The 26,681-nt window shown below is 48.9% G+C and overlaps 9 protein-coding genes across 9 annotated transcripts; 6 read left to right on the top strand and 3 right to left on the bottom strand.

Annotated features, from left to right (window-relative positions):
- Positions 1 to 3,258: 3,258 nt before the first annotated feature.
- Positions 3,259 to 8,400, top strand: N7520_011985 (uncharacterized protein; the record flags this gene model as incomplete). The annotated part of the gene is made up of 1 exon (XM_057145918.1): positions 3,259 to 8,400. The coding sequence occupies one exon, from the start codon at positions 3,259 to 3,261 to the stop codon at positions 8,398 to 8,400; it is 5,142 nt and encodes a 1,713-aa protein (XP_056991672.1).
- Positions 8,401 to 9,944: 1,544 nt separating this feature from the next.
- On the bottom strand, positions 9,945 to 10,537 carry N7520_011984 (uncharacterized protein; the record flags this gene model as incomplete). Its single annotated transcript, XM_057145917.1, has 2 exons — positions 9,945 to 10,156; positions 10,327 to 10,537. 2 exons carry the CDS (start codon positions 10,535 to 10,537, stop codon positions 9,945 to 9,947), a joined length of 423 nt encoding a protein of 140 aa, XP_056991671.1.
- A 1,175-nt stretch (positions 10,538 to 11,712) lies between these two features.
- N7520_011983 (RmlC-like cupin) lies at positions 11,713 to 12,263 on the top strand (the record flags this gene model as incomplete). Its single annotated transcript, XM_057145916.1, has 2 exons — positions 11,713 to 11,832; positions 11,886 to 12,263. The coding sequence occupies 2 exons, from the start codon at positions 11,713 to 11,715 to the stop codon at positions 12,261 to 12,263; spliced, it is 498 nt and encodes a 165-aa protein (XP_056991670.1).
- A 545-nt stretch (positions 12,264 to 12,808) lies between these two features.
- On the bottom strand, positions 12,809 to 13,623 carry N7520_011982 (benzoate 4-monooxygenase cytochrome P450; the record flags this gene model as incomplete). Its single annotated transcript, XM_057145915.1, has 2 exons — positions 12,809 to 13,416; positions 13,467 to 13,623. The coding sequence occupies 2 exons, from the start codon at positions 13,621 to 13,623 to the stop codon at positions 12,809 to 12,811; spliced, it is 765 nt and encodes a 254-aa protein (XP_056991669.1).
- Positions 13,624 to 15,142: 1,519 nt separating this feature from the next.
- N7520_011981 (uncharacterized protein) lies at positions 15,143 to 15,670 on the bottom strand (the record flags this gene model as incomplete). Its single annotated transcript, XM_057145914.1, has 1 exon — positions 15,143 to 15,670. The coding sequence occupies one exon, from the start codon at positions 15,668 to 15,670 to the stop codon at positions 15,143 to 15,145; it is 528 nt and encodes a 175-aa protein (XP_056991668.1).
- An 829-nt stretch (positions 15,671 to 16,499) lies between these two features.
- N7520_011980 (uncharacterized protein) lies at positions 16,500 to 17,258 on the top strand (the record flags this gene model as incomplete). Its single annotated transcript, XM_057145913.1, has 3 exons — positions 16,500 to 16,655; positions 16,713 to 16,936; positions 17,027 to 17,258. 3 exons carry the CDS (start codon positions 16,500 to 16,502, stop codon positions 17,256 to 17,258), a joined length of 612 nt encoding a protein of 203 aa, XP_056991667.1.
- A 1,957-nt stretch (positions 17,259 to 19,215) lies between these two features.
- Positions 19,216 to 20,594, top strand: N7520_011979 (uncharacterized protein; the record flags this gene model as incomplete). The annotated part of the gene is made up of 5 exons (XM_057145912.1): positions 19,216 to 19,377; positions 19,433 to 19,540; positions 19,616 to 20,007; positions 20,064 to 20,128; positions 20,185 to 20,594. 5 exons carry the CDS (start codon positions 19,216 to 19,218, stop codon positions 20,592 to 20,594), a joined length of 1,137 nt encoding a protein of 378 aa, XP_056991666.1.
- An 826-nt stretch (positions 20,595 to 21,420) lies between these two features.
- Positions 21,421 to 21,874, top strand: N7520_011978 (uncharacterized protein; the record flags this gene model as incomplete). The annotated part of the gene is made up of 3 exons (XM_057145911.1): positions 21,421 to 21,438; positions 21,497 to 21,549; positions 21,601 to 21,874. The coding sequence occupies 3 exons, from the start codon at positions 21,421 to 21,423 to the stop codon at positions 21,872 to 21,874; spliced, it is 345 nt and encodes a 114-aa protein (XP_056991665.1).
- Positions 21,875 to 23,182: 1,308 nt separating this feature from the next.
- Positions 23,183 to 26,641, top strand: N7520_011977 (WD repeat-containing protein; the record flags this gene model as incomplete). The annotated part of the gene is made up of 4 exons (XM_057145910.1): positions 23,183 to 23,340; positions 23,402 to 26,106; positions 26,155 to 26,411; positions 26,462 to 26,641. The coding sequence occupies 4 exons, from the start codon at positions 23,183 to 23,185 to the stop codon at positions 26,639 to 26,641; spliced, it is 3,300 nt and encodes a 1,099-aa protein (XP_056991664.1).
- Between the last annotated feature and the right edge of the window lie 40 nt (positions 26,642 to 26,681).

Raw genomic sequence — 26,681 nt, 5'->3', positions numbered from 1 at the left:
CCACAAAAGCGACCGCTCCTCCTTGGCTGTCAATCTGTCTTTGCACGAGGTCTGCGTTGAAGAAAAGGAATAGGATCGGAGATAGGGGTGAGCCCTGAGGCAGGCCAGCTTGGGGCAATCTTCGGGCCTCAGAAAGCTGCCCGTTGATCTGGATGGTGGCCGTTCGCTCTGAGCAGAATGCCTCGACCCACCGGAGCAAGTCATCTGGTATGCCTCGCGCTTTCATCCTCTGGAGCAGTCGTTCTTTGCACACTCCGTTGTAGGCACCTTTCACATCGAAGCTGATTAAGCTCAACACTCGTCGGCCACGCCATGCTGCGTAGATCTGCTCTTAAAGAAGCACGAGCGCTTGCTCTGCGGATCGCTGCTTTCGGGCGCCGAAGTGGCTGGTCGAGAGCAATCCGTGCGTTTCCACTGCGTGTGAGATTCTTTCAGCAACCACTGATTCGAGTATCTTTCCTAATGTCGCTAGGAGTGAGATCGGCCTCCAGGCCTTTGCAATGGTGTAATTTTCTTTATTCGGCTTCTTGAGCGGTATGATCTTCGCGTGTCTCCATTGTGTCGGTAACGCGCCTTGTCTCAGTGACGCCTGGAATAGATCGAGAACCCTGTGCTTGACAGTCGGCCACGTCATCTTCCAGACTATCGCCGGTAGACCGTCTTCGCCCGGTGCCTTCCATGAATTTGCAGCAAAAAGCAGTCTTTCGATCTCTTCTATGCCAACCGTAGGCATCCTCACCGGTTCTCTCTGTGGTCTCGTCCCCTCGTCTTCAATCACCTCTGGTAGAGGGGGGAAGAACTTAGACAATAGCTCTTCTGCTTGCTCCTTATGGTCAGCAGTAGTAGTATTATCTGCTCTGACGAGCTGCGGTAGTTTCCCAAACGCCGCATCGTCCCTAGACTTCAGGTACTTGGCGGCTTTCCAGATGTTGTCGTTATCTGCGAGAAACTCATTCCAATGCTTCTTCTTTTGCTTGCAGATGGCATCATGATATTGTTTTGCCGCATCCTGGGCCATCTTTTCGAGCTGAGGTACTTTACGCCCCGTCCGTCGTTCCGAGCGAGCGCGATTGCGCCAGTACGTGTATATGTAACGGAGTTGTGTCAGGTCGGTTGTCCACCACCGCTTCGCGTGTGGCGATGGTCTCGCTCTTGGAGTTAACGTATGCACTGCGTCTGAGACTGCGGACATCAGTCGGTCGGTTCTCTGCTGTACTGTGCCTTCCGATGGAGTGGTGGCTAGAGTCCTCGCAATTCTAGCATTAATCTCTTTCCATGGCGCATTCTTCAGAAGAAGTCGTTCCTGATGTTTCGGGGCTGGCCACGGTGCATCGAACACCGTCTCAATCGTCCGGTGATCCGAGCCGTGCTCAGTCCCGTGTATTACGCATTTGGTCATCAGGTCTGCCAAATTGTCGGAGGCCAGGACGAGGTCAATTGTGGACTCGCAGTCCCCATACTGTCCTTCGCCATGCCATGTTTTCGTGCCTCGTTTGAGCAAGCTACTTAGAGCAAATTCACTCATAAGGTCAATGATTGGATCCGCTTCGCCTTGTCTTCCCAAGGACACCTCGTCTCCGCCCCAGAGTTGATCATGGCGGTTGAAATCTCCCATAATCATGATGTTCACCACCGCGCCCGTGTCTCGCCGCACCATCGCAATTGCCCTTCTCAGGTGACCACACGCGTCATCCAGAGCCAAGGAATCTCCCCCTTCGACGTAGACCGATGCTATAAAGATCAGCCGTTCGGGTAGTCGGATAACCGCTGCTGTCAGATCCGGGGACTCAATGGCCACTTGCTCCGCTTCTACATCTTTGTTGACCCAAAGCATGCTCCGGATCGCCCATCTGCCTTCCCTCCAGGTGGAGGGTACCATCTTCGTCCATTTGTGATGTCCCATTGGGGTGGTCAAGAGTCGTCCCTGAATCCTCCTCGCCTGGGGTTCCTAAATCGCTAACGCCACTACGTCCTTAGTTTGTTCGTCGTTCATTAAGCTTTCATGCACGGCACCCTGCTTCCTCACATTCAATTGGATTATTCGAAGTGTTTTATTCATGACGTGGTGGGTAGAGCTTCCGGCAATTCTTGCTAAACGACTTATGTGGCCCACCGCATGGAACACACTTTGGAACCTCTTGATCGCAGCGACTATGGTGATGACCCTCCGAGGCGCACTTTGCGCACTTCTGGGTCTTCCGGCATTGGAATGCCTTGTGACCAATCTCCTGGCAGTTATAACATTGCATCGGTCGTGGCCGATATTCAAAGACGCTGGTTGTCCCGGATTCCCCTCCAACGTGGAAGTATCCATCGGCCAGGAGCCTCCGCGCGTCGGAGCCTTTAGTGAGGTACACGACCATCGAGCCATATGGCTTCGCGGCTTCCTTGCTACTAAGCCACGTCATCTTGGCGACTGTACTTTCGTTTTCTTCACTCAGTGCTACGGTTGCTCCAGCCAGAATGGCATGGTTGTCATCCAGCACCGCAGCCCTCTTGACGCCGTCGACCTTGATCGGGTAGAGCTCGTCCCGGAGCACCCGGGATCCTGTTCCGATCTTGTCTTCCGCCACTTTCTTGACCAGCTGGTGCTCGGCTTCATCACGACACGCAATCCTGATCCGATTGGGGTCTCTTGGACTCACGGTGACCGCGCGGCAGCGCCAGTGGGTGTGATCATCCATCGTTCGGATCTCTTTCTCGATTGCGGCCCTGATTGAGCCCGCGGATATCTTTTTGTCGGTGTCCCTGGGTCATATCATGTGACCTGAGCAGCGCTGGCATCCCGTTTAGGACTAGCTTAGTTTTGGGTCTGGGGGCATATCCTCTAGATCTTCTGCTCCTTCTCTCTTTTCTCCCCCCATACCCAATATCACATACGTTTTGTGTGAAGCTGTCAGCCTACATATTGTAGTCATCTTCCATCTTCCCCGCTTGGGGCCTATTGGCGCCAAGAGGTTATGAGCCCGGAGCACACGGTTTACAACGGAAACGTCAACAACCTACAGCCCACACAAAACAGACCTTTTTCTGACTGAATTCTCGAGTCCAAGGACTCACAAAACCTCCGTTTTGGGCACTGATCACGCCTGATAAAACACCCTTTGTGTCTTTTTGACACCCTTTTTCTTGAGTACACTCCATTTTGCTTTGAAAGCTTATTCCGACTAAGCTTCGGCAGCCCCACATTCCTGTGCCGGATCGCAACCGCTGCACAGCACCAACAATAACAGAAGTTCATCTTCAAACAACAACAACATGGCCACACCTATCCCTCCAGAGGGTGTGCCCCGCGTGAAGAAGGGATGGGATGTTCTCCCTTCTCAAACACGTCAACACCAAGGACAATTCCTGCCACAAGCTGACAAAATTAGTCTCTATCACTTCAAGGAAACACTGTCCGAACCCAGCCAATACAGGAACTGGAGAAACAGCGTTGAAATCGCGCTGAAAGCTCACAAACTTGTTCACCTCATCAACTCTTCTATTGAACGACCTGACAACGATGAAAGCACTATGGCCAACAACTGGCTTGCTATCTCAACCCTGGTAGCCAGTTGGATGCTTGGAACAGTGTCCCAAGATACAAACTCGAAGCTCAGAGCCACGGACAAAAGGTTAGACCTTGCTGACGAGGTTTTTGACGCAATTACCGAGGAGTTTTGCGGCGTCGGCGTTTTTGCCGAATGCAACACCGCCACGGACTGGTACATGCTTAAACCTGATGATTTCCCGCTACCTAGCATTTATGTGCAGGCCGTGAGGGATGGATGGATCAAAATGAAGGAAAACGGAATAGTGTTGCCCCCTTTCGGCGTACTGATGATCATTATCGGCACCATGGGCGATGATACACTTAAAGACATGATTCTCTCTGGCCTACCTTCTGTTGCAACTGAACGACATATCATGAACGCTGATCAAATGCAGCGTATTCTCAACGACGTCGTCGGACGCCTTCAGGCCAAAGAAAAAGGCCCAAATTATCAGGCTACATCTCGACAAGCTGCTGCTAAAACCCCAAAGGCCGAAAAAGAGAAGAAGACTTCAGGTGGACGTGGTGGCAACTACAAAACTGTTCTCGAACTGAAAGACCAAAAGAACCGCCCTGGACCCGGAATCTCTGACGAACTACATGTGAAAGCACAGCTCAATAAGCCACAAAACAAGGATAAAAACTGTGCCCACTGTGGATATCTACACAAAACCAACAAATGCTACTGTCTTCGACCAGATCTTCGACCACCAGGATGGGAGGGTCCAGGGGCTCTTTGGCAGTACAAGAGGGGCACCAGCGGGGGTGCAAATCCGTTGAATCTGTCGAATTCGTCAAATACGACGACGACGCCGTCAACCTTCACGCAAGATAAGGACACTTCAGCTGTTACCACCAGTATGCAGGCGACAAGCGCGGGGTATATGGACGATTACTACGCTGGCCACTTCTCCGCTATGGTCGTACCCCACATCCCCGAAGATTTCGAAGATCAGTTCGATTTTGAAAAAGCTCTCGCAGAGAAGCACAATCACCTGACAAAAGCAGCAGACGACTTTCTCAAACAGGCTTACGATAGGCTTGTGGACAACGAAAATTATCACAATACCCCCCTTCAAGCTGGCAAATTCGCTGATTTTGATGCACTCAATTCACAGGACAACCACCGTGAAGCTACGCAAATTAGTGCAGTGGCACTAAGCGCGACGCCGAACGACTCGAATGCGATTCCTCCTGCGAACGACAATCCACCGATTCTGGCTGAAGACGACCCCGAAAACCCACTACACCCACTTCCGAACCTTAACGACGAAGGCAATAATCTGGCAGGGGATTTGGTCGCTGCCGCTGTGGAAGGAGTGGTGGAAGCGGTATCTGAGGCCGTATTTGATGCTGTTATTGAAAACTGCGTCGCATTGTCGTCCGTGCCGAAATCGATTCAGGAACACGCCGGGATGGATGAGCACAGAATTACAGTTCCTGCCAACCTATGCACTCAGCAGTGGATAATGGATACTGGCAGTTATGCTCATATCTGCACGAATATGGCATTTATGGACGAATTTCATGAATTCAAAAACGGCGAGAAGCATGAGTGGGATTCTGCTACTCCGGGGGTGTCAGGCAAAGCTACAGGCTATGGAAAAGCTCGCATCTCCTTCATCCAAGATGGCGGTCATGTTTATGACGTTATCATCAACTGTCTCTTCTCTCCAGGAATGAAATTCAACCTCTTTTCTGCGTGCAAGGGTCGTCGTGAGCTGAATATCGCTTATAACGACGATACTATGGCGATTCATGACCGAGGACCTGAAAAGGCTATTGTTGGCCGCATTTTCTTCAGCCACGGAGTTCCTCTCATCAGACACACCAATACCGGCCTAAATGAGGTTAATATTGTCATGTTCTCTGCCGAAATCGCCCACAAAAGACTCGGACATGCGGGACAACCAAAAATGAGAGCAAATGAAGATGCCTTTGGACCGATCGACGCAGACAGAGATTTCCACTGTGAGGCCTGCAAACTGGGAAAATCCAAGAAAGTTGTCTCCAGGACCCCACAAACCAGGGCAACTCGGCCTGGCCAGTTTATTCATGTTGACCTACAAGAGGTTAAACCTATGGGGGTGAACGCTGAAAAGCATGCCTTAGTAGTCACGGATGACTACTCTCGCTGTCGATTTGTGGAAGGTCTCAAAAGTAAAGCTGAGGCCTCCGGCCACCTCCAGGATTTCTGTGAAAAGGTCAAAAACAGCTCAGGTTCCTATCCCCATGAAATGCGTTACGACGGCGGCAGAGAATTTTGCAATTTCACCACATGGGCAAGATCTGCAGGCATCAGGATCGAGCTTTCTGCCCCCTACATGCATGAGCAAAACGGCGTCAGTGAGATGTCAGGCCAGTATTTGATGCAGATAGCCCGCACAATGATTATTGATGCCGGCGCACCTGAAACCCTCTGGTTTGAGGCATTATCTACAGCTGCCTACATCACAAATCGCCTACGGACTCGAAAGACCCAAGAATCACCTATGGAAATGTGGCGGAAAGGCATGGACGACAGAGATCAGACAACAAGCCTCGACCATCTCCGAATCTGGTTTTGCAAGGCGTACGTCAACGTACCCCCTGAGAAGAGGGTAAAGAGCCGTAAAATGCTGCCAAGGGCATGGGCAGGGCACCTTGTCGGCTACAGGGGTGAAAATGGTCACCTTTACAGGATCTACGACCCTATTGCCAACAAAATCGCCACTGTGCGAGATGTTGCCTTTTGGGAGGGCAAAGACGACGAAAAATCAAGTGATTTATGGCAAAAACGCGCTGAAATCGCTGCTAAACAGGTCAATATCGCCAAATTTACCCCGGATATCAGATCCGCTTACAGACACACGGTTGTGGAGGTTACACATGAAGCCGAGGATCCGCAGTTCTTCGAGGTTGAGGAGACCCCTCTTATCCCTCTTATTACTGCCCCTCCCGAGGAAGAGCCTTCAAACTCCCAGATTTCTCCCAGAAAAACCTCTTCGGAGTCCCAACTTACTCCCAGATCGCAATCCCCTGAGCCTGCACCTACCACAGTTCGGAAATCGACACGCTCTACGAGGGGAAAACGTCAGACGACACGCTACGGTGATGAGGACTTTGATGCGGAGAAAGCTGCAAATATGGCAATTGACGCAGCTGTTATGGCTGCCACCCTCGTTGAAGATGAGGATATGCCGCCAGCAGGTGAAATCGACGTTCTGCACTCTTTGAAAGCGTGGACGGTCAAGATACCCCTCACCTACAGAAAAGCGTGTGCTTCTCAATATTCAGACTTCTGGATGGAAGCTATGGAGGAGCAGCTGCATAAATTGGCAGTAGCAGGTGCATGGGATGAGGTCCCATACCCCTCTGAAAAAGCTAGGATTCTACCAGGAAAATGGGTCTTCGACCTCAAAAGTGACAACAAAGGATTTGTGACTCAATTCAGGGCACGATGGGTGATTTGTGGAAATCGTCAGGAGCAAGGACTCGATTTTGACGAAAGCTACGCACCTGTGGCCAACGATCAGAGTGTGAAGATCCTCTACGCTGTTGCAGCTAGAGAAGGTTGGTCTATCAGACAATTTGACATGGTAGCCGCCTACCTGAATGCAGCTATTGACGACAGGATCGTGTACATGAGAATGCCGACAGGATTCGACAGAAAAGGCTATGTGAGTCTTATTAAGCGTGCTTTGTACGGACTTCGACAGGCTGCACACCTTTGGTTTCACAAATTCAAGGATATCTTGGAGGGCATGGGATTCCGAGGATTGACCCTCGATCCGTGTGTTTTTGTACGAGACGGATGCTTCATTATCATCTACGTCGACGACGCTTTTGTGATTAGTGAGGACCAAAATGACGCTGTTATCGAGGAAATCGGGCGTGCTGTGGTCATTAAAGACCTTGGTGAACCCACAAAATTCCTTGGATGTGCTGTTACTATTGATAAACCAGGAAACACGAAATCCTCCATCGAATCCTCCTCCGAGACCTCCACAACCCCGAAATCATACACGATCAAAATCAACCAAGCTCAGTACATTCGTGACCTCATCGACACCGAAGGTCTGACGAACATGACCTCGAACAAAATACCCATCCCGTTGGGCACCAAACCACTCGAAAAGGAAAAGGGGGTGGCACAAATGGATTCTGATGTAGAAATGGACAAAACGGACAGGGAGCACCTTGCTACCCGTATTGGGAAGCTAGGGTGGCTGGCACACAAGACCAGGCCAGACATCTCTTTTGCCGTGTCCATGCTGCAACGGGCAGCGTCTACACCTTCAAAAGCATCCATGAAGCTGTCAAAACAGGTTATTCGATACCTGAAGGGGACCCTTGAGAAAGGACTCGAATTTGGGCCCCACAAGTTGAAAAACGCTGCTGGTTACGACATGCGGGGTTTAGTGGGGTATGTGGACGCTTCACATGCCAACGATATCCCTACACGCCGTTCTATTGACGGCTGTGTCTTCTTTTACGACGGTACTCCGATCTTGTGGTCTTCAAAACGCCAACAGCTTGTTGCCCCATCTTCCACATGCGCCGAGTACATTGCCTTGGACCGGGCTACAAAGGACGCCCTTTACTTATCACACCTAATGAAGGAGATGGGGATTCGAGGAAATGAACCCGTGGAGATTCGAATGGACAGCGATAATGCTGCAATTCTGGCAGAAACTGCGAATATCGCCTACAAACCTGCTACAAAATTCCTCGACATTCGTTACCACTTTGTGCGTGACGAAATCACCAAAAGAACAGTCAAATTGACTGTTTTACCCAGCAAGGACAATCCGGCAGATGGATTTACGAAAATCCTCGACATTGCCACCTTTTCTACCTTTGTGGAGTTGTTGGGGCTGCAGTAGTGCAGCGGCGGGCTTCATGACGTAAGCCGCGCTAGGCCCAATGAGGAAACTGAGGTTGATTTGTATCTTATGCGTTTTTTGGAGTTTTTCTGAGACAAAGGGGCCCTTTTTGTGCTTTGTATGGTCAGCTTTCGCGCTGCGGGGGTGTGTCGGTGTCCCTGGGTCATATCATGTGACCTGAGCAGCGCTGGCATCCCGTTTAGGACTAGCTTAGTTTTGGGTCTGGGGGCATATCCTCTAGATCTTCTGCTCCTTCTCTCTTTTCTCCCCCCATACCCAATATCACATACGTTTTGTGTGAAGCTGTCAGCCTACATATTGTAGTCATCTTCCATCTTCCCCGCTTGGGGCCTATTGGCGCCAAGAGCAATTTCGAGCAGATCAATGTCGAGCTCCACGAAAAATATGGTTCGTATTTCCTGAACCTGATTTAATTGTGTTCGAGTGTTCAGGGTCTAATCCTTCCAAGGTCCCGTCGTACGCATCGCTCCCAATCGATACAGTATTTCCAGTCCTACCGCTCTGCAAAAGATCTATGGCCATGGAAGCAAATTTACCAAGGACCGCTGGTATCGTGCATATGGCCATCCCTATCGAGCGTCTTATTGCAGCCCCCACCGTGGCCCCGGGGGCCTTCATTGGCCACGTCAACGGGTGCATATCCGTGCCCTCTGTTGAATCGACGGCGCACCGACACGCGAAAGCGGGTCAGTGCGCCACGGCAATTTGCTCACTTTTTCAATTCTCGCACTTTTGATCAAATTTACCCTCCCAACGCCGCCCAACATGCCAAAAGCATCTAAACGACGTTTCTGCCCTCGATCTGGCCATCCAGAAGGCCCGGTTGATCGAAAAACCTGTTTGGTCCCAAATTGCGCGGGAATTCGGGGTCGATCGGACGACCCTTGCACGACGCGTTAAGTTCGGATTAAAGGAGATAGTCCCTCCAAACAGAGCCCTAGATCCTGATCAAGAAGCAAGTTTAGCACGTTGGGTTGCTAAAATGCGTGATTGGGGCCTTCCAGTTACTCCTAGGGTGCTAGAACGCTGGGCAGAGGAAACCCTTGCTCGTGAGGGATCAGACCGAAAGCTTAGCAAGATGCGGGTGTATTCCTCATCTATCCAGACTACGATAGAAGAATTGAAAAAAAAAACACAATCTAAGTTAGCCCAATCGGGGAGGCGGAGAAACACTCCTCTCTTTCATCCCTGTCTATAGACGCGATAGTTACTCTATGCAAATACGCGGCGTGGACGAGGGTGACGTTTTTGTGCTTATATTAGCTTCTATCATCGATATTTCTAGCTAGCACCTGCTAGATTCAAATTTATTGCATGAGCTGCTCTTTAGAGCCATAACCTCAATCGTCCTCAATCATTGCCAGTCCTTCCCAGTCGTGACAGCCACATGGCAAATATGACAGTTATACATCATGCATGCGATTGTGTTGCGCATCAGACAGACTATCAGCATTGGCCCAAGGAAAATGCAAAGATCAGAATCGCTTCCTGCATGCGAGTATGTGCGAAGAAGCATTCGAACGCTAGCCAACTCCGAAAGCATCTGCGCCAGCGGAAATATCGTGAGCGCAATATTTACGTCGCATCAGAGCGTCCAGGAGCTGTCGACGTAGAGTCCACGAACCAAGAGGTGCTAAGTCTATCTTCTGGAGATACTTCCATGGCTTGGCGCCATTGACAGGAAGCGGTTGGAAATTCTCGGCTCCCTCTCGCGAAACGGCGTAGAGCTCTTGGGCTGGTACGGCCAGCCAAGGTCAGCGAACAACAATCCCTAAACGTGTGTAGCACAAAGTCTCCAACAGCACCCACTCGCAGCAAACCCGAGCCGGATTCAATGCTGCTGTAGCTCCAATGGTCTTGGACGTGAGTAAAGATGAAAATAAACTGAGCTTCTTACAGAAGAACCTTGAGACTGGGTCGAGATGTTAGATGCTGGGCTTTTCTCATCTACCTCATACACGGTGGCCGGATTTTCGAATATGCAGGCGAAAGCTTTGCCCAAGGGAGTGTCCATGTTGCCAGTTTCGACAAGCTTTGAGTGTATGTCCTCGAGGCAATCTTCGAGGAATTTCTTCACATCACCGATTTCGGGATATTGCTGTACTGGCTCCGACATTCCCAAATTGACGGCGGTCTTGTTATAATTACTAGTGGCGCGTGGTGGTGTGGAAATTTTTGGAAGTCGAAGGTGTCGGTATGTAGTGCAGAATTATCACTGGTAATCTCATTCCCTTCATTCTTGTCCATGTCCATGGCTTCAGGATCGTGACCATCAGATTGTATCCGCGGAGTGATATCGTAGGGGAAGTTGAGCCCGGCAGGAGATGATAAATCTTGAGCGAAAGTCAGTGAAAGGTCGGTAAAATTTCACTTTGAATCTCCGTAATGGGGCCAATTTCTGCGGCAGTGTAGTAAAAATGATGCGAAAGGAAAAATTTTCGTTACCGTGGGGGCATTGCTGAGCAGATTTTTTGAGATATAGGTCAGTCGAGCATGCACTTGTCGAGATAGAGGATCTGATCTAGCTGTGTTATCAAACCTGGTGTGTCAACGTTTCAGGAAAGAACATCAGGCGCATTTTCTATGATTTTATCCCTCGCCCGATCATCAAGACTTGCAAAGGCGGCAAGATGTATCGCAAAAGATTGCGCAAACTGGATTTGTCAGTCCGATCCGACATGAGCTAGAAATGTGCTTTTTTTCCCCTCGTCTCCAAAGGTCCTGCGTCGAAGCTCACAGCAAACAATGGTACCCTGACTCGCCCCCAAAATTTGAACGTTCCTTCAAAATGTTTGCAGTATTTTCCAGTGAAGTGATTATTGAAGCAGAAGATAGACAAATAGAAGACGCAGGTTCTCCGCATTCCGAATTTGATGAGCTGCCTTGAGATGTGCTGTATCAATTACATGACGCGTTGCTTCTTGGGCACAATGATGCCTCGCCAACCGTCAACTGATCAACGACGCATATCTCGGGCCCCGAGACTCCGGGCACTTTGCACATCGCGATGGAACCGAGATCTATATGACACTTAGAGCTGAGCGTAAGGATGTATAAATTACTAACGCTAAGACACATGAAACTCAAGACAACAGTAATCTGGACATTAACACGCCATGGCAGACAAAGTTGATCAAGAATATGCGAGCACGCTGAAAATCAACCACTATCGGCCAGACAAAACGCCATGGCGGCGATTGGGCCAATGTAAGAACTATCCTGATGACATGACAGTTCAAATATTTGAAGGGCACTCTAAGTAATTATCTGCGTGTAGACCTTTATCGTATCATGGAAGACGGCTCTAACACACAATTTCGTCTGGCTGCCATCGAAAGCCTACTTCCCCCTAACAGCGACGGACCGGTCTTCCATTTCCATGAGATGCACGATGAGGGATTCTACGTGACGGTATGAAATGCATCAGCTCGGTTGGGCTCGACTTTGAAGCTTATTCAAAACAGAAGGGAAGAGTTCGCTTCCACAGCCCCGGTCGGCCGGACGTTGACGCCAAAGCTGGAGACCTGGTGGTAATTCCAATCAGACTGCCTCATCGATTCAGTAATCCTTTTGATGAGGAGGCTGTTTTCATGAACACCATCACGCCAGGAGCTTTCGTCCGCTATTTTGCACACCTGGAAGAGCTCATCGGGGAAGGGACGGTCTTGACTCCGGAAGTCAACAAGGCTGCCCTGCGACGGTTTGCGACAGTGCCCGTGAGCGAGGATGATATCGCTGACATGGAGAGTAAGCGTGTTGCCATTCCCCCGACCGAGGGAGAGAAGTATGTGGACCAGGTTGCAGCTGATAAGGCTCTCAAGTGGGTATCTCAGTTTAAATAGCCTCCCAGTGAACAAATAATTCAATGTTTACTCTTCCCATCACATCAAATAAATCTCTTTTCATATTTTGAGACTGTATGTAGTCCACACTGGGGAAAAGTTGATAAATTGCCCTGGAGAGCCTTGGAAGTATAAAATAATCGCGGGTAACTTGAACAAGATCCTATACATGCATGTGTGAGTCTGCAGTTCAAATGTTGCGCTGCGACGGACTGGTGGCACTGACCAGTTGACCAGACGGACGCAAAGGTGTTACTACCTAGTACTAATAGATTGAATCTTAAAGTATATTGAGAAAGCAGATATGATCATATCAATTTTGAAAATAACCATGGGAATTCTGTATATCTGTACCCGCACGTATGTGGACTGTGGGTGATTACAACTTCAAGTCTGATAAATATTTTCGCGCGAGGTGCTCCAACTGAGCCTACTCCGAGTCCCCGCCCCTCGGCTTCAGATGAACCAACAATGGCGGCTTAACCCAGAACCCAAAGATTTTCTGATCATCAGCCCATCCCTTGCTTCTTGGATCCAGCTCCATATCAAATTGAAGCAGAAGCTTCGTCGCAATAAGACGTGTCTCGGCCCAAGCTAAGTTCTTTCCCAGGCAGTTCCTTGGACCAAAAGAAAAATGGTTGCACGCAGTTGCGGTTATCCTGGTTGTAGGGGTGTTGATTTTGTGTCTCTGGCAGCCAGCGCCCCATTACTCCCCGTATCTCCGCTAGAAGTCTTTTTAGGATATCTGGATTGGTGAGTGTGTAGTAGAAGAATCCACTGAGTACAGTTGCCGACGATTCGGAGCCTGCGATGCTGAAGCTGAAGGCATTTACATTCATCTCTTCCCGAGACATGCCTTTTTCCGATTCCATGGTAGCCAGAATGTAGTGCAAGAAGTCTTTGCGATCGGTCGCTTTTTCCACCCGTCGGTTGACCACGCCCATCACACGCTTCATGTTCTGTGCACGCGAGCCCTTGATAGATTGTGGAGTGAATATGCCTCGAAGTGCCTGGAGACCGTAGTATTTGAACATTTGGATAAAAATGAGCTCCTTTGAGATATCCCGGATAGAAGAGACAAAGCCGTCATATTGGCCTTCATCTAGACAGTTGAACCTTTCGCCAAACGAAAGGTCTCGGATAAGATCGTATGCTAGTTGAAATTCGTTAACAGCAGTATTAGGATGCGATGAAATGACTCACTCGTGAAGTTAAACCAGTCGACCAAGTTCAACGGGCCCGAGGTCGATTTGGATGAGAGCTGGTCTGCAAGAACCTTCACGTAGCTCTGTATGATTCCCTCCTGCTCGCGCAAGGCCTTTTCGGAAAACGCGTGGGAGAGTAGGCGTCGCTGTCTCATATGAGTAGGCCTGTCGGCAGTAAGAATATCTGGATCAGTCAGCCTGAATGTCACAAAGTATCACGCCAGATCGTCATACTTTGTACCCCGGTCGGGGTATGGAGGGAGAAAACGGGATCTTTTCCCGTTTCATTTGATCTGGGGCCATATATCGTCTTCCAAGCCGCCTCAGAGTTAAAGGAGAGCTCATTCGGCGCCACTCGAACAGTCGGACCATATCTCGAATGAAGCTCCAGCAATTTTCGATTCAAAATTCCCCGTGACTGATACCAGCACCACGGCAATCGGCTGGCGCCCCAGAGTATAGGACCTGGATGTGCTCGGAGTGGATGCATTAATGCATTATAAAGGCATTGCAGAAAAACCCAGGTCAGTGACTAGGCCAAATGTAAAAGTCAGTAGGAACCTGGGAAGTACGAAGGACTAAAAGGCCAAGGGGGTCTTTGAGCGTACACGTGAGACTGAAAGGCCTGCAATGGATGCTAATTTGACGGAAAGCGTGCCAGAAAGGAATAACTCCGAGATATCCATGTTCAGATGTGTATCTTGGAGGATTTCCTAGACTGAGAGAGTATGAAGATGAGGTTCCCGCACGTCCAATGTGAGAGAAGTCGGAGGCCTGAACAACCTTTCCGCCACTCAACTAGATACTTGTAAAACAAGTATTGACACTTTAAGTTTTTTACCTCACCAAGATACTCAATAGTTTCGTCCAATCCACTGAGATTTGGGCCCAATTCACTGCATAGGATAGTGGGGGTATACTTTGAGGGACTCGGAATCCGAGGTCCATCGGCATCAACCGCCCGAAGTGAGTGACACCCCTACACTATGATGGTATGATATTTGGAAGCTGGAAATCCTCAAAGTGTGTGACGGCTGATTTTATAATATTCTGTTTGATAAAATTGCAACCGAACTCTTGCAAGCCCCAAAGTACAACGCTCAGAATTCCCAACAAGGATGGCAGCCCCCCAAACAACGCCGCAGGACATGCACGTCCTCGTCATTGGATCCGGTATCACTGGGCTCGCTCTTGCTCAATCGCTGAAACAAGTAAAAATTTATTGTCTTTATCCATTTTCGTTTCCTCCTTGCTAACTGTCCCAGGCAGGGATCCGGTACTCAATCTTTGAAAGGGAGGTCTCACTGAACTACCGCAGCAATGAATGGACGATGGCAATCCACTAGTCGTTGGACCGTCTGGAGAGATTGCTCCCAGAGGACCGATTTGCAAACATGATAAAAGTGTCTTGCAACCCCGCGGTTCCAATCGATGCCGGTGGTAACTACCCTATCGTCCACGGTTATCTCTCCAATCACTCGAAGGCGTAGTACTGCATCCAACGGTGGATAGCCACGCTCCCGCCACGTGCAGCTCGCTCGGAGAACTGTTTCACGAGCATCATGTTGCAGGTGTTGACAAATGGCTCGTATGCGACCACTGAAGTCATGCTAAACATAGAAGCGACCTTGCGTCGATGGGCGGCGTGGCGCTGCTCATCCATGACTGAGAACATTAAAAGGGATGATCTAGGCCCTCAGCTTGAAGAATACCCCCGGTTGGTAGGCCTGATATGAGCTGTGTAGGGACCGGCGAGCCGCTCCAGTAGCCCGTCATCGCCGCTGTTAAGAGAGCATGGAACTCCACCTCGCGAATGCCTACTGCCTCCCATTTCTTCAAATTGGGTGCCCCACCACGTTCGGCGATTAAACCGATATCAAGCATCAGACCGAGGTCTATACTGACTGCTGGCAACCCTAAGCTGCCGCGGTAGTGTGCCAGTGCATCTTGAACTGTATTGCCAGCTGCATAAATAGCCTGGCTACGGTTGCCGACCACTCCAGCAATGGAGCTGAGCATGACAGAAAATTGCAGCTCATGTGATAGCAGCAACCAATGCAATATGATGGAACCATGGATTTTGGGTCTATTAGAAGCACGCCACTTTCCATGGGTCATATTCTGGTAAATTGAGTCCTCAAGCACGGCTGCGCACTGCACCACGCCTCGGATTGGAGGCATCTCGGCAGTGCATCGCTCCATATTTCAAATTTTGTGGCTATGTATATGCATTCTGAAAATTACAGCAAAATTCGTGCACGTATACAGGCGTCTTGCGGACTGGCCAGGTGTACAACTAAAGACCATTCTAACTTGAGATGCAACCTCCAAGGAAGAACCCGAGAATTGCTCAGATTAATTAATCTCTACTGGGGATTTCTGGCCAATGGACGCATCCACCCCTTTAGCTGTGGCTGGCACTGCCCGAATTATTTTCAAGATGTCAGGTCAGCCCACTGGGGAATCTTTAAATGACGATCACTGCAGGTCCCATATCGCGTACCTATTCCGGTGAGACTTGCCCATTTTCAATATAAATATCAACTCGACACTCATTTGAATCCAATCGAAAGGATCTTATTCGCCAGTTCACATATGAACTGGTGGAGAGACATCCACTGGGCACTCCAGCGCCAATATGTCTTGCTCACATTAACCGTGACGTACTACCACTTTGTACCCAAACATAGTGAGACATAAGTGCACAAGTCTCGAACAGTGGATATGCCTTAGGCATAAAGACGTGCTGCGTTTTTAGAACTTGGGTTGAATCAGTTCGCATTTCAAGGCATTTCAAAACATCGCTTAGTCTTCTTTCGAAGTCATTCCCAGCTATGCATTTCCAAAGGATCGCAATTGCTGTCCTTAGTGGCCTCTACATGGCGCACCCTGGAGCCCACTAGCCCAGCTCGTCCTCTGTTGCGTCCAAGAGAGACTTTTTGAGAAACGTTCGCTCTTCTTTGGATCTCTGCGCCGATCACCTGGAGAGAAGCGTTGTGTCAACGACCGCGCACGTGCCCGTCGTGCTGCCATGATGAAGGCAAATGAGAAACGTGCTGTCTCCTCCCGCGACACCGACAAGATCGTCCACAGCTCGCACCACTCAAGCCTCCAGGTTTCCGCCAACACCGCCGACTTGGAGCTCTTCTCAAAGAACCCTACCTGCATCCTGTCGCCAGAAGGAGAGGTAGGCCCCTTCTAGCTCAAGCGCGAGCTTGTCCGCAACGATGTCCGCAACGCTTAGGCGGGTATATCTCTTATCCTGGATGGGCAGTCTATCGATATCAAAACTTGCGAGCCGATCAAGGATCTCTGGTGGGACGTTTGGAACTGCAACTGCACGTGTGTCTACTCGGGGGTCCAGAGCTCTATGAACGGAGACGGCGACGATGCCTCCAATTTGAATAAGACCTTCCTGCGTGGCATTCAGAAGACAGGCTCTGACGGCGTCGCCCAATTCAATATCTTGTTTCCCGGACACTAATCTGGCCGTGCCACCCACGTCCACGTCATTGCCCACACAAATACCCACAAATTGGCCAACAACACCCTCACTAGCGGTCACATCTCTCACATCGGTCAACTCTTCTTTGATCATGATCTGATCACGAAAATTGAGGCCACTTTCTCTTGCAACACCAACACTGTCGATATCACCGAGAATGTTGATGACCACGTCGTTATTGTCGAGAAAAAGGACTCCCCTTCGGATCTGTTCTTCGAATATGCCCTGCCCTGCTCGGCGACTCAGTCCAGGATGGTATTTTCTGCTGGATCATCATGGGCGTGAATGTGTCCGCTAGCTACGACTAGATGCTTCTTACACCGCATCTCTCACTGTCAATGGTCGTGTTAGCTCTTTGGTTCTCCGTCTATCAACTTTTTCTGCGCGAATAATGTATTGGATAAGATGATTTGAAAGTTATTCCTTGGTTCATTAAAGAATAGCCTTTAAATAATCTGTTGGATATTTCTTTTACCTCAAAGCAACGACTTGTTCTACCACGATCTCCCACATTCAAAACACAAATACCTACTAATACTCAACGAGCAGTGAGGCAGTAATTGACTCTTTAGCATCAAATTCGCTTAGGTGCGAGAACCAGGAACCCACTGGAGATGTCAACGGTCGTGCATAGACCAATATCAAAAGGTAATGACAAGACGAATTTTTTATTTTGGCCCACTGATTAAACAGCATGGATTGTTCTCCATGACTAATACTTGTATACTTATTTCGGCCTTGGACTAACAAGAAGCAATCGTCATCTAGGCCTTGTGCAGAAGACTTATTGTACAATAGTATAGTTGATGACTGCAATCCTAATCTTTGAAGATTAGCTCTTTGGTTACCACCAATAAAGAGATCGATTATTATTTGAATTGAATATTCATCACTGCCTTCCATGGCCATTTGATCTTTCTCTGGTGCCCCTGAGTTTCTATCTACGAGGCGGATCAAGGGGTTTATCTGGATGGTATTAACTTTGGAACTTTACCTCATTTCGCAATATTCACATTGAAACTTCATCAATATGCTCCGTCTTGTTTTCGTTTCCACCCCTATTGAGTTCCCTATTCCTACTTAAGGCTTTATATTTTGGCCTGGATGTCTACTAGTAGCTACCACAATAAACAATAACATGTCTTTTTTTTTCAATGTTTGGATGATTTCGTTTCTCTGTTATTTTTCGATGTGATCATTTATCTTTTACCCCTTTTCAACGAATTGAAATATAGACCAGGTATTTTAATTGTCTTGGCGCTTCCAGAGTTTACAAAATGAGGGCGTTCAGAGCCATGGAACCTTGGAAGAGGGGGGTTATTTCGGAGAATGCCGGTTCGGCGCTTCTACATTGTGCGCGCAAAACCCAGCATTAAGAATTTACCTCCTATTGCAGCCAGAAATCCGTTTTAAGTTCTCAAGAGCCGCGTCGATCTTTTGATTGTGGATCCTCTCAACCAAATGTTAGTGGGTCGGAAAAAAAAACCAATTTTGCTTTCAACCCTCATATACTACTGTTCAGATGTCATACATGAATACCTGCGAGATGTACTATATACATGAAATGCTCAAATGTTTTTTACATATAGACATTTGTTGTGCACGCATCATCTAGGTTTCAGAATAGTACAACTTATTGTTTCAAGAGATCCAGGGGCTGGTGCTAAAAAAAAAACTTTATCAAAATCAAGCGGGGGAAGTAATGGGTCAACCCCTCTGTCTGCCAATCGAACGCTTCAACAGGCGATACTTGCCCACTTTCAGCTGTCATCAGTGGAACATAGCGCATGTTAGCAGCTCGTATTGTCGGCTCGGCTTTCAATAGCGCGGTATTGCGGAAATAATACAATGCACCAGTTACCGCTTTTTGCGGAGCTAATCTGCAGATCTCCGCGAATCGGGAAATTGAATTCTTCACGAAGCACTTGGACCACAACCAGATCTGGTTAGATGCGCCCACTGTCTCGGTAATCAAGCGGGTTTCGCGGACAATAACGTACATCCTGAACAGCTTTTGGATGTTTAAGGCTTAGTATTCAGTACCAGTTTCCCATCTGATGCGCTCGGGCCCTTCCAAGCTTCACCCTTTCAGAGATTTCCCCCCTCAGTAATACTCTTAATTAAGCCATGGACTCTCATCCAGAGGTCATAAATCAAATTCACCGCCATGACCTATCACTGACCCCGGTCCAAAGTTCATAATCCTTACCGATTCAAACCGGAAGACTGAGAGTCGCTCAAAATGAGCACCCCTATGCCCCTCGAAGGCCGAGGCCTTGCTATCTTTACCTTGGCGCTCGTTTTCATGTTTCTCTCCATGGTGACAGTTTCATTAAGATGTTTTGTTCGATCCGTCATTGTGCGGGCCTTTGGCTGGGATGATATCCTGATGATTGTTGCAATGGTATGACAATTTCTCAGAATATCATGTGAGAACAGATTGTCTAATGCTCTTTCAGGTACTCTTTATTATCCTGGCAATATGCTGTATGGTCGGAACGTCCAATGGAGTAGGTCACAAATACGTAGACTTCACGAGTATTGAGGTCTACAAAACAGCGCTTACGGTATGTCATCCACGGGTTGAAAAGAATCATTTTGCTGGTTTGTTGGAAAGTTACTAAATCGGATTTCTTACAAAGTGGTGGTGGCTCAGCCAAGTCTTTTACATCTGGGCATCTGCCTTTGCCAAAGTCTCAATCGCCGTTGCGCTGCTTCGACTGACTGTGAAGAGAATGCACCACATCATTCTCTGGGGTGTCATCGGGCTGACCATTGCCATCGGTCTGATATTCTGGCTAGTTCTCCTTTTGGACTGTCACCCCATCTCCTATTTTTGGAATCAGGTGGATGGTGAACATACCGGAAAGTGTCTATCAGTGGATATATTACTCGATATTGCATATCTCTATAGCGCCTTCACGATCATATGCGATTTCACCCTTGGCATCCTGCCAATTTTCCTGGTTTGGGATTTACAGATGAATCACAGAACAAAGATGGCGGTTGGAAGCATTCTCAGCTTGGGAGCCATGTATGTTCTTTGCAAATTCCAACCCGGAGACTGACGGACAAGCTAACGATCATCAGTGCTAGTGTGGCCGTCATTATTCGGCTTCCATTCCTCCATTACTACGCGGACCCTGATTTCCTATGTGCGCTACTAAAACCTAATCCTGTTCGGGTAGAATGAGCACTAATTTCCTTGTAGACTCCACTTATCAAATCGCGATCTGGACCATCATCGAAACTGGCCTCGGAATCACTGCTGGTAGTCTGATCACTCTTCGCCCTCTTTTCCGCTGGCTCCTCGATGGAAGCATGTCTTACGGCCGGAATGGCCGTACTCCAGAACAAAGTTCAGGGCGATATCGTCTCTCTAGCTTTAAGAGTAATGGTATGAAACATTCCCAGGATCCCAGCAATTGGCGCCCCGACACCGATGCCAATAATAAAACGACTGTGGTTGAAATTGCATCCTCGCCTCGGTCGCAAATTTCCAGCGATGCGAACAGCAGTCAGGAAGCTTTGAACCCTGTAGCAAATCCATCGAACCATCGGAGTGGAGGTGTGACAGTCCAGCATAGCTTCGTGCAAGTAGTGTCCGACCGAGACTCATAGTTCACTTTTTTTAAAAAAAATTACCTAATACATTATTTGCATATGATCATTTTTCAGAGTACAATCTTTGTATGAAAATGAGCTTCTAGCATCATTTTATGTCTATCGACCGTTGAATGGTATAAACAGTTAGGGCAGTGGGATTGGAATGACAGAAGGTTCAAACTTCATATACCTCATCTCATCATATATATATGTGCACTGTGCCCTTGTCCAATGAACTCGACCCTGGCTTTTTGTTCTGAGAACATTCTGCTTTGACAAGCCACGGAAACTATCCAACATGCGGAGCCATTTACAACGGTCGGAAAGATCAGCAAGTCAACCAAGTATATTATTTGTCCAATTGAAACCTTCACATGGCTCGGTCACACACTTTACTTGACCCACGGCAAATCATAATTACCCATAATAATATTCCAAGGTTCTATCATGGAATTATTCCTCGGCACACGTCCTGACTCCTGATATATAGCAAAACATTGAAGTCCGTGATCGCAACGGGAGGAGGCGAAACCCCGTCTTTCCAACTCCCCACAACGTTAAACATCCCGAAGACTTATATCATGGCCAACCCTCATATTGCAGTGGTATTTTCCATGTTCTCTTGGTCATTTGCCAGGCTCATCACCTGCATCATAGTTTGGATCCCGACTTATACATTTGTGATCCAGCCGATGCTGACTACCAATCGTGCGTTTTGCCCTAAATTCATGTTTCGAACGTTCAAATGTTCGCAAGTGGATATGACAACGATCCTCTTACCACTTTTCACCTAGTTGAACTACCTCTATCACATCTTCTGTTTATCGAGGGCTTGTAGAAAATGGCTGTCGGTATCAAAGTATGAGAGAGTCTATACTGATGAGCGGAGGAAACCATGCCGTCCAGCATGGAACTAGGCAGCCGTTAGGAGCCCCGCCGACGAGCTGCAGTTTGAGGGTTCAGAAGCTGGGTGAGTATCTCACCGCCATTCTTAAACGCGCATTTCATCTAACCACGCCAGTCATGCCGTTACCATCGTTCTCGACGCTGACAAACCAAACCCCCTGTTTCAGACACCTATAGGTCAAGATGCACGGGTATCGAACATCCTCATCCTTGAATCAGTGGACCCTAGTACTGACCTCGATCAGCATATCCTGGATATCGGAACTGCCATGGACTATGGGCTATGTGCGTATAATCACCATTCCGTATTGCTATTCAATCCCGCTAATGCTGAGCCCAGTGACGTTGCCGATATGTCTCCCGATGGTGAACATATTCCCAGCCTTTGATTAAGAACCTTCCGTAACTTCTGTGACGTTCTGTTCGACGTGCAGATCTATTTCCTCCGCCTGTATCGTGGATGTCTCAGAACTGCACCTTGGAAGTTGACGACGTGCTACGCGATTGGACCTAGACTGAACTCTTTAGCTTTATCCACATGCGCATCATGCTTGGGTCATTTACCGCAGAGCATTGGGACAGCGTCTAGCAAAGGTGTTACAAGTGCGTTCCCCTCCCTAGAACAATCTCCATTTTCTAAAAGTCAATACTGCTACAGGAATCTCGACCCCGGTGGATGGATTGAACAGCTAGAGTTGGATGCGCATATTGAATCTGATGATAATAGCAATGGGGAGATACCACCTTTGGCGGTGCAGAGCGATCTGGTCGCCGGATCGACACCCAGTACACCGTGCGCGCCTCTATTGAGAAAGCTGGATCTGTTCAGGTTCACGAGAAGGCCTAACAAATGGCCGATCGGACCGTGGGCCAGAGACACAGATCTCAAAGAGGCGGGCAGGTTAAACCACCACATGTGGTCATCTGGACTGGAGGGCTAGGGTTATGTGGCTTCTGACCAAATTCGGTGCCCCTCGTCGGTGGCCCCCGAGAGCAGGTCCTTGCATACGTCAGCAGGATTCGGAATGAATTGAAAATGGGCAAGCGCATAGCTAGTAATGGGCGTAGGTAACAACTTCCCTTGGATTATTTTGATTTTCACTAACTCCTCAATCTTTAATGTTTGTAGCCGGCGGGTTTGGGCCAGGAAACCTTTTGATGACGGAGATCCAATGGTCAAATCCGAACAAAGATATGTATATACTAGTAGTTGACAAATATTCACTGTCCACAGGTCCGGTTCACGTCATTTATAAAATTGTTGTTCGTAGAGTCTACTGGGACTAGATGATCGAACCATAAGTGGTTGATGTTGAGATGAAGCTTCACGTTGCAACGGATGAGTCAGCCCTGGCCTAGACCGTTAGTGGACAAATACCGTTTTGAAACAGGTTCTCTCGCATCTTCAGTTCCTGAGAGTCCTTATCGCTTGGATTTCTCGCCCTCTTCGTTTCTGAATAACGTGGCAGACATTTCATCTCTTCCTGAACTTTTTATTTCTTTCTTGTTCATCGCGTCATTCCTATCGCTCGGCTATCCCGTCCTTGACGTCATCTACAATCCTCATCACGAGAAGAAAAAAACCGAGAGCGAAAAGACCAAACCTGCAGCATCTGCCTCGGCTACTGCGACCCAGGATGATCATCAGTCGCCCCTAGTCAAATTTTCATCTTGGGCAATCGCGGTCACTCGCCAGCATGAGAGATTCGCTCTTCGACCGCCTCTGGCGCCGAGAATGCGGGGGCTTATCTGCCCGTGCCGGACTCCGGGACATTTACGGTTCCAAGGAGTGGGTCAGCGATCTTGACATTGTGAACGAGCTTGGTGGACATACAGGCTGCGTGAACGCCCTCAGGTATGCTTTCACATTGACAGATTATGGCCTGGCTGGCTGAATGCCGCTAATACGGTCGCAGTTGGTCCCGTTCAGGACGTCTCCTGGCCTCGGGCTCGGATGATCAACATTTGAACATCTATTCTTACCAACCTGAATCCTCCGATGCTCCATTTGCCTTGAACACCACCGTGCATACAGGCCATAAGGCCAACATCTTCTCGGTCAAGTTCATGCCCCATTCGAACGACCGAACCTTAGTCACTTGTGCCGGTGATTCGCAGGTGCGTGTTTTCGACATCGAATACTCCAGCAGCAGTGGCAACGTCGCTGCCACTTCCGCTTTCGCAGCCTCGGCGAGGAGCCGTCGTTTCAACAGCTTCTTTGATGGAGCCCGTTATTTGAGCGAAGGGAACACAAATGCGAGGGTCTACCGGAGTCATGCCGACCGTGTGAAGCGAATTGTCGTCGAGTCCTCCCCGTACCTATTTCTAACCTGTTCAGAAGATGGTGAGGTTCGACAGTGGGACTTGCGCCAGCCGACTTCCGCGTATCCCCCGCCCAATGGTGGCCAGGGCTTCATGGCCTACAGGCCTGGCCTGGATCACGATGACTCGAACGTTCCCCCGCCCCTTATCTCCTACAAGAAGTTTAGCCTGGATCTAAACACAATTTCGTGCTCTCCGTCCCAGCCACACTACATTGCCCTTGGCGGTGCACACGTGCATTGCTTCCTCCATGATCGACGTATGCTTGGCCGCGACATGGTAGCGGAAAGAGGAACCCCTAACCGGTCAACTCCGAGCGTTGGGTCTCACGATGATGAAATCATGGGAAAGGCGACTCGATGTGTTCGACGGTTCGCCCCTCGTGGCAAGCATCACATGAGAGACCTCGACGAGGGACACATCACCGCTTGTAAAATAAGTGACGCAAATCCCGACGAAATGGTTGTCAGTTGGTCTGGCGACCACATCTACAGTTTTGATCTCATTCAGAGCCCAGATGCTCGAGACAACTCGCCTAACGAGAATTCCTTATCCAAAAGTGCAAAGAAGCATTCCAAGGCAGCATCGCATGACCGGAAACGTAAGCGCCCAAAGCCTATATCGATGTCCTCCCAAGAAAGTGGCGACCGGCATCATTCTCGACGCCGATCCGCTGATCCCAATACCCTCAGAGTCCGGTATGAGAATGGCGAGTCTTCCGATATTCCCATCCCGGGAGTTTTAGACGAGGAGTCCCCGGAAAACATGCTGGAACGAGCAAGATACTCTGTCTTGAACGAGGCGCAACGGTTAAGCAGGGACATTTCCAAAGGCCTGGTGAAGCTCCGACAGGCTATGTTCTCACTGGAAGAAACTATTCGTGAGGCAGCGGGCGGGGATTCAAATGAAACCGCGCTTTATGCCGAGTCTTTTGCATCGGCATTGGCGATGGCATCCGATATCCTTCCCAAAATGGAATCTATCATTCGGGAGTGGAAGTATCCCATGAACCCATCTCATGATACCGTGATTCTCCAGCAAACGCTTCGTCGCCACCGCCAAGAATCATGGAGATTCATTCAAGCCGCTGGTACACTCGCACGTGTATTGAAGGACCCATCGAACGGAGAAGCGGACGATGTGGATACATATCGGGATTTCCAGAGGATTATGCCCGCGCCCAGTGAAGATGAATCTATTGATCGAGAATCCCAGTTTGGCTACGACTTTCTGAAGGCCATATTGCTTTGGCTGCAGGGCGGTCGACAAGAGCTGTTGGCGGGATTCAAACGTGGATCATGCCATCGCAGACAAAACGCAAGGTTCCCGATTTTGGAAGACGAAGTCGATGATGCGATTGAAAGAGTCCTCATCCCGTATCTTCATGCTTTTTCTGGAGACACACCTATTGTCAATGTCGATGCCTCGCCATATGAGCACGATAGAACCCGCATATTATTCCAAACCCAGCGGGCAGCAGTCGTTGCCTTTGGAAATGCCGTCAAGCTACCACTTGAGAATCTTGGAACAACTGCTGCTCGCATTGACAAACGTCGTGTATCCAATCCTTCGTCGCAGGTCCGGTCTTTGGACCGGGCGTCTGCCTTCAGATTCTGGATCCTGAGGGTTGGAAGGGGTCTCTTAATGACAACTGGAAAATGTGTCAACTATGCCTTTGTCAACCGCGCCTTCGGTGGGCTACAGCCCGAGCTGGACGAATCAGACAGTGATCTTGAGCTGGAACGCTTTCTCGAAGAATCCCAAGAAGATATTGATCTCGATGAGCCAGAAGAGTTGATCCGATCCATCAACCTTGTGAGGAATGCCCGGCCGAACCGTTCTAGCAGAAACGAGATGCTCCCAGGCGGTGATGAGCAAGACGACTCTGGGGAAGCCCTCTCCTCATCGGAATACTCTGGGCAGAGTATCAGCAGTGATAATATTTCAGATGACAGTGACCAGGATGAGATCGACCAAGCAGGTCCAGATGAATTAGAGTTTGGGTTCGATGATGACAGCGAACAAGATTCCGAGGCTGAAATTCCTGTTTCACTACGTTCTGGGGCCCGTAAGGGACGTCGAGGAGATGTTGAGCTGGACACCCCCTGCTCATCTCACACGAAGGTTTATCGGGGACACTGCAATATTAAAACTGTCAAGGACGTGAACTTCTTTGGGCTGAATGATGAATATGTAGTAAGTGGCAGCGACTCGGGCCATGTGTTCATGTGGGATCGCAAGACTGCGAACTTGGTGAATATACTCGAAGGAGACAGTGAGGTCGTCAATGTCGTGCAAGGTGAGTGACGATGATTTAGCGATTCGAGATCCTGACTGACCAATTCAGGTCACCCATATGAGCCAACTATGGCCGTCTCCGGCATTGACAGTACTATCAAGATCTTCAACCCAGACCGAAATGCCCAAGAGCAAGCCAGACAAGGCATCAATATTCTCGACCCAGATAACCCGGCGAATGCACTTGGCTCGAATGTTCACAATGTCGGTGGACTTTCCAGTCGCAAGCGCCTTGAGGATAGTTACCGTATCATAAGCCAGAATGATGTTGATCGTCGAGGTGGTATGAGCGAAGCCTATATAACTGTATGTGATATTCAGCGGACTCTCGGGAGATTACTAACTATTCTCGACAGAGAAGCATGCTTACCCGACTTGCTGCCACCCTTCGAGGCCGCCAAACTTTAGAAGGGGGTATCGAGGGTGTAGGTGGAGGCGAAGGGGCCACCGTTGTCCTGGACGAAAACTGTTTGGTAGGTTTCCGCTTCTTCCGAAATATGGCTGTAAAGCATGCTCATATTAGACAGGTGATGTGACTGGCATCCACTTGCAAGGTAATTATAGTAATGTTTGATT

The sequence above is a fragment of the Penicillium odoratum genome, assembly GCF_028828045.1.
Source record: "Penicillium odoratum strain IBT 22623 chromosome Unknown utg000008l_segment0_segment0, whole genome shotgun sequence".
NCBI classification, from domain to species: Eukaryota; Fungi; Ascomycota; class Eurotiomycetes; order Eurotiales; family Aspergillaceae; genus Penicillium; species Penicillium odoratum.
This window is presented reverse-complemented; position numbering and strand designations above follow the sequence as displayed.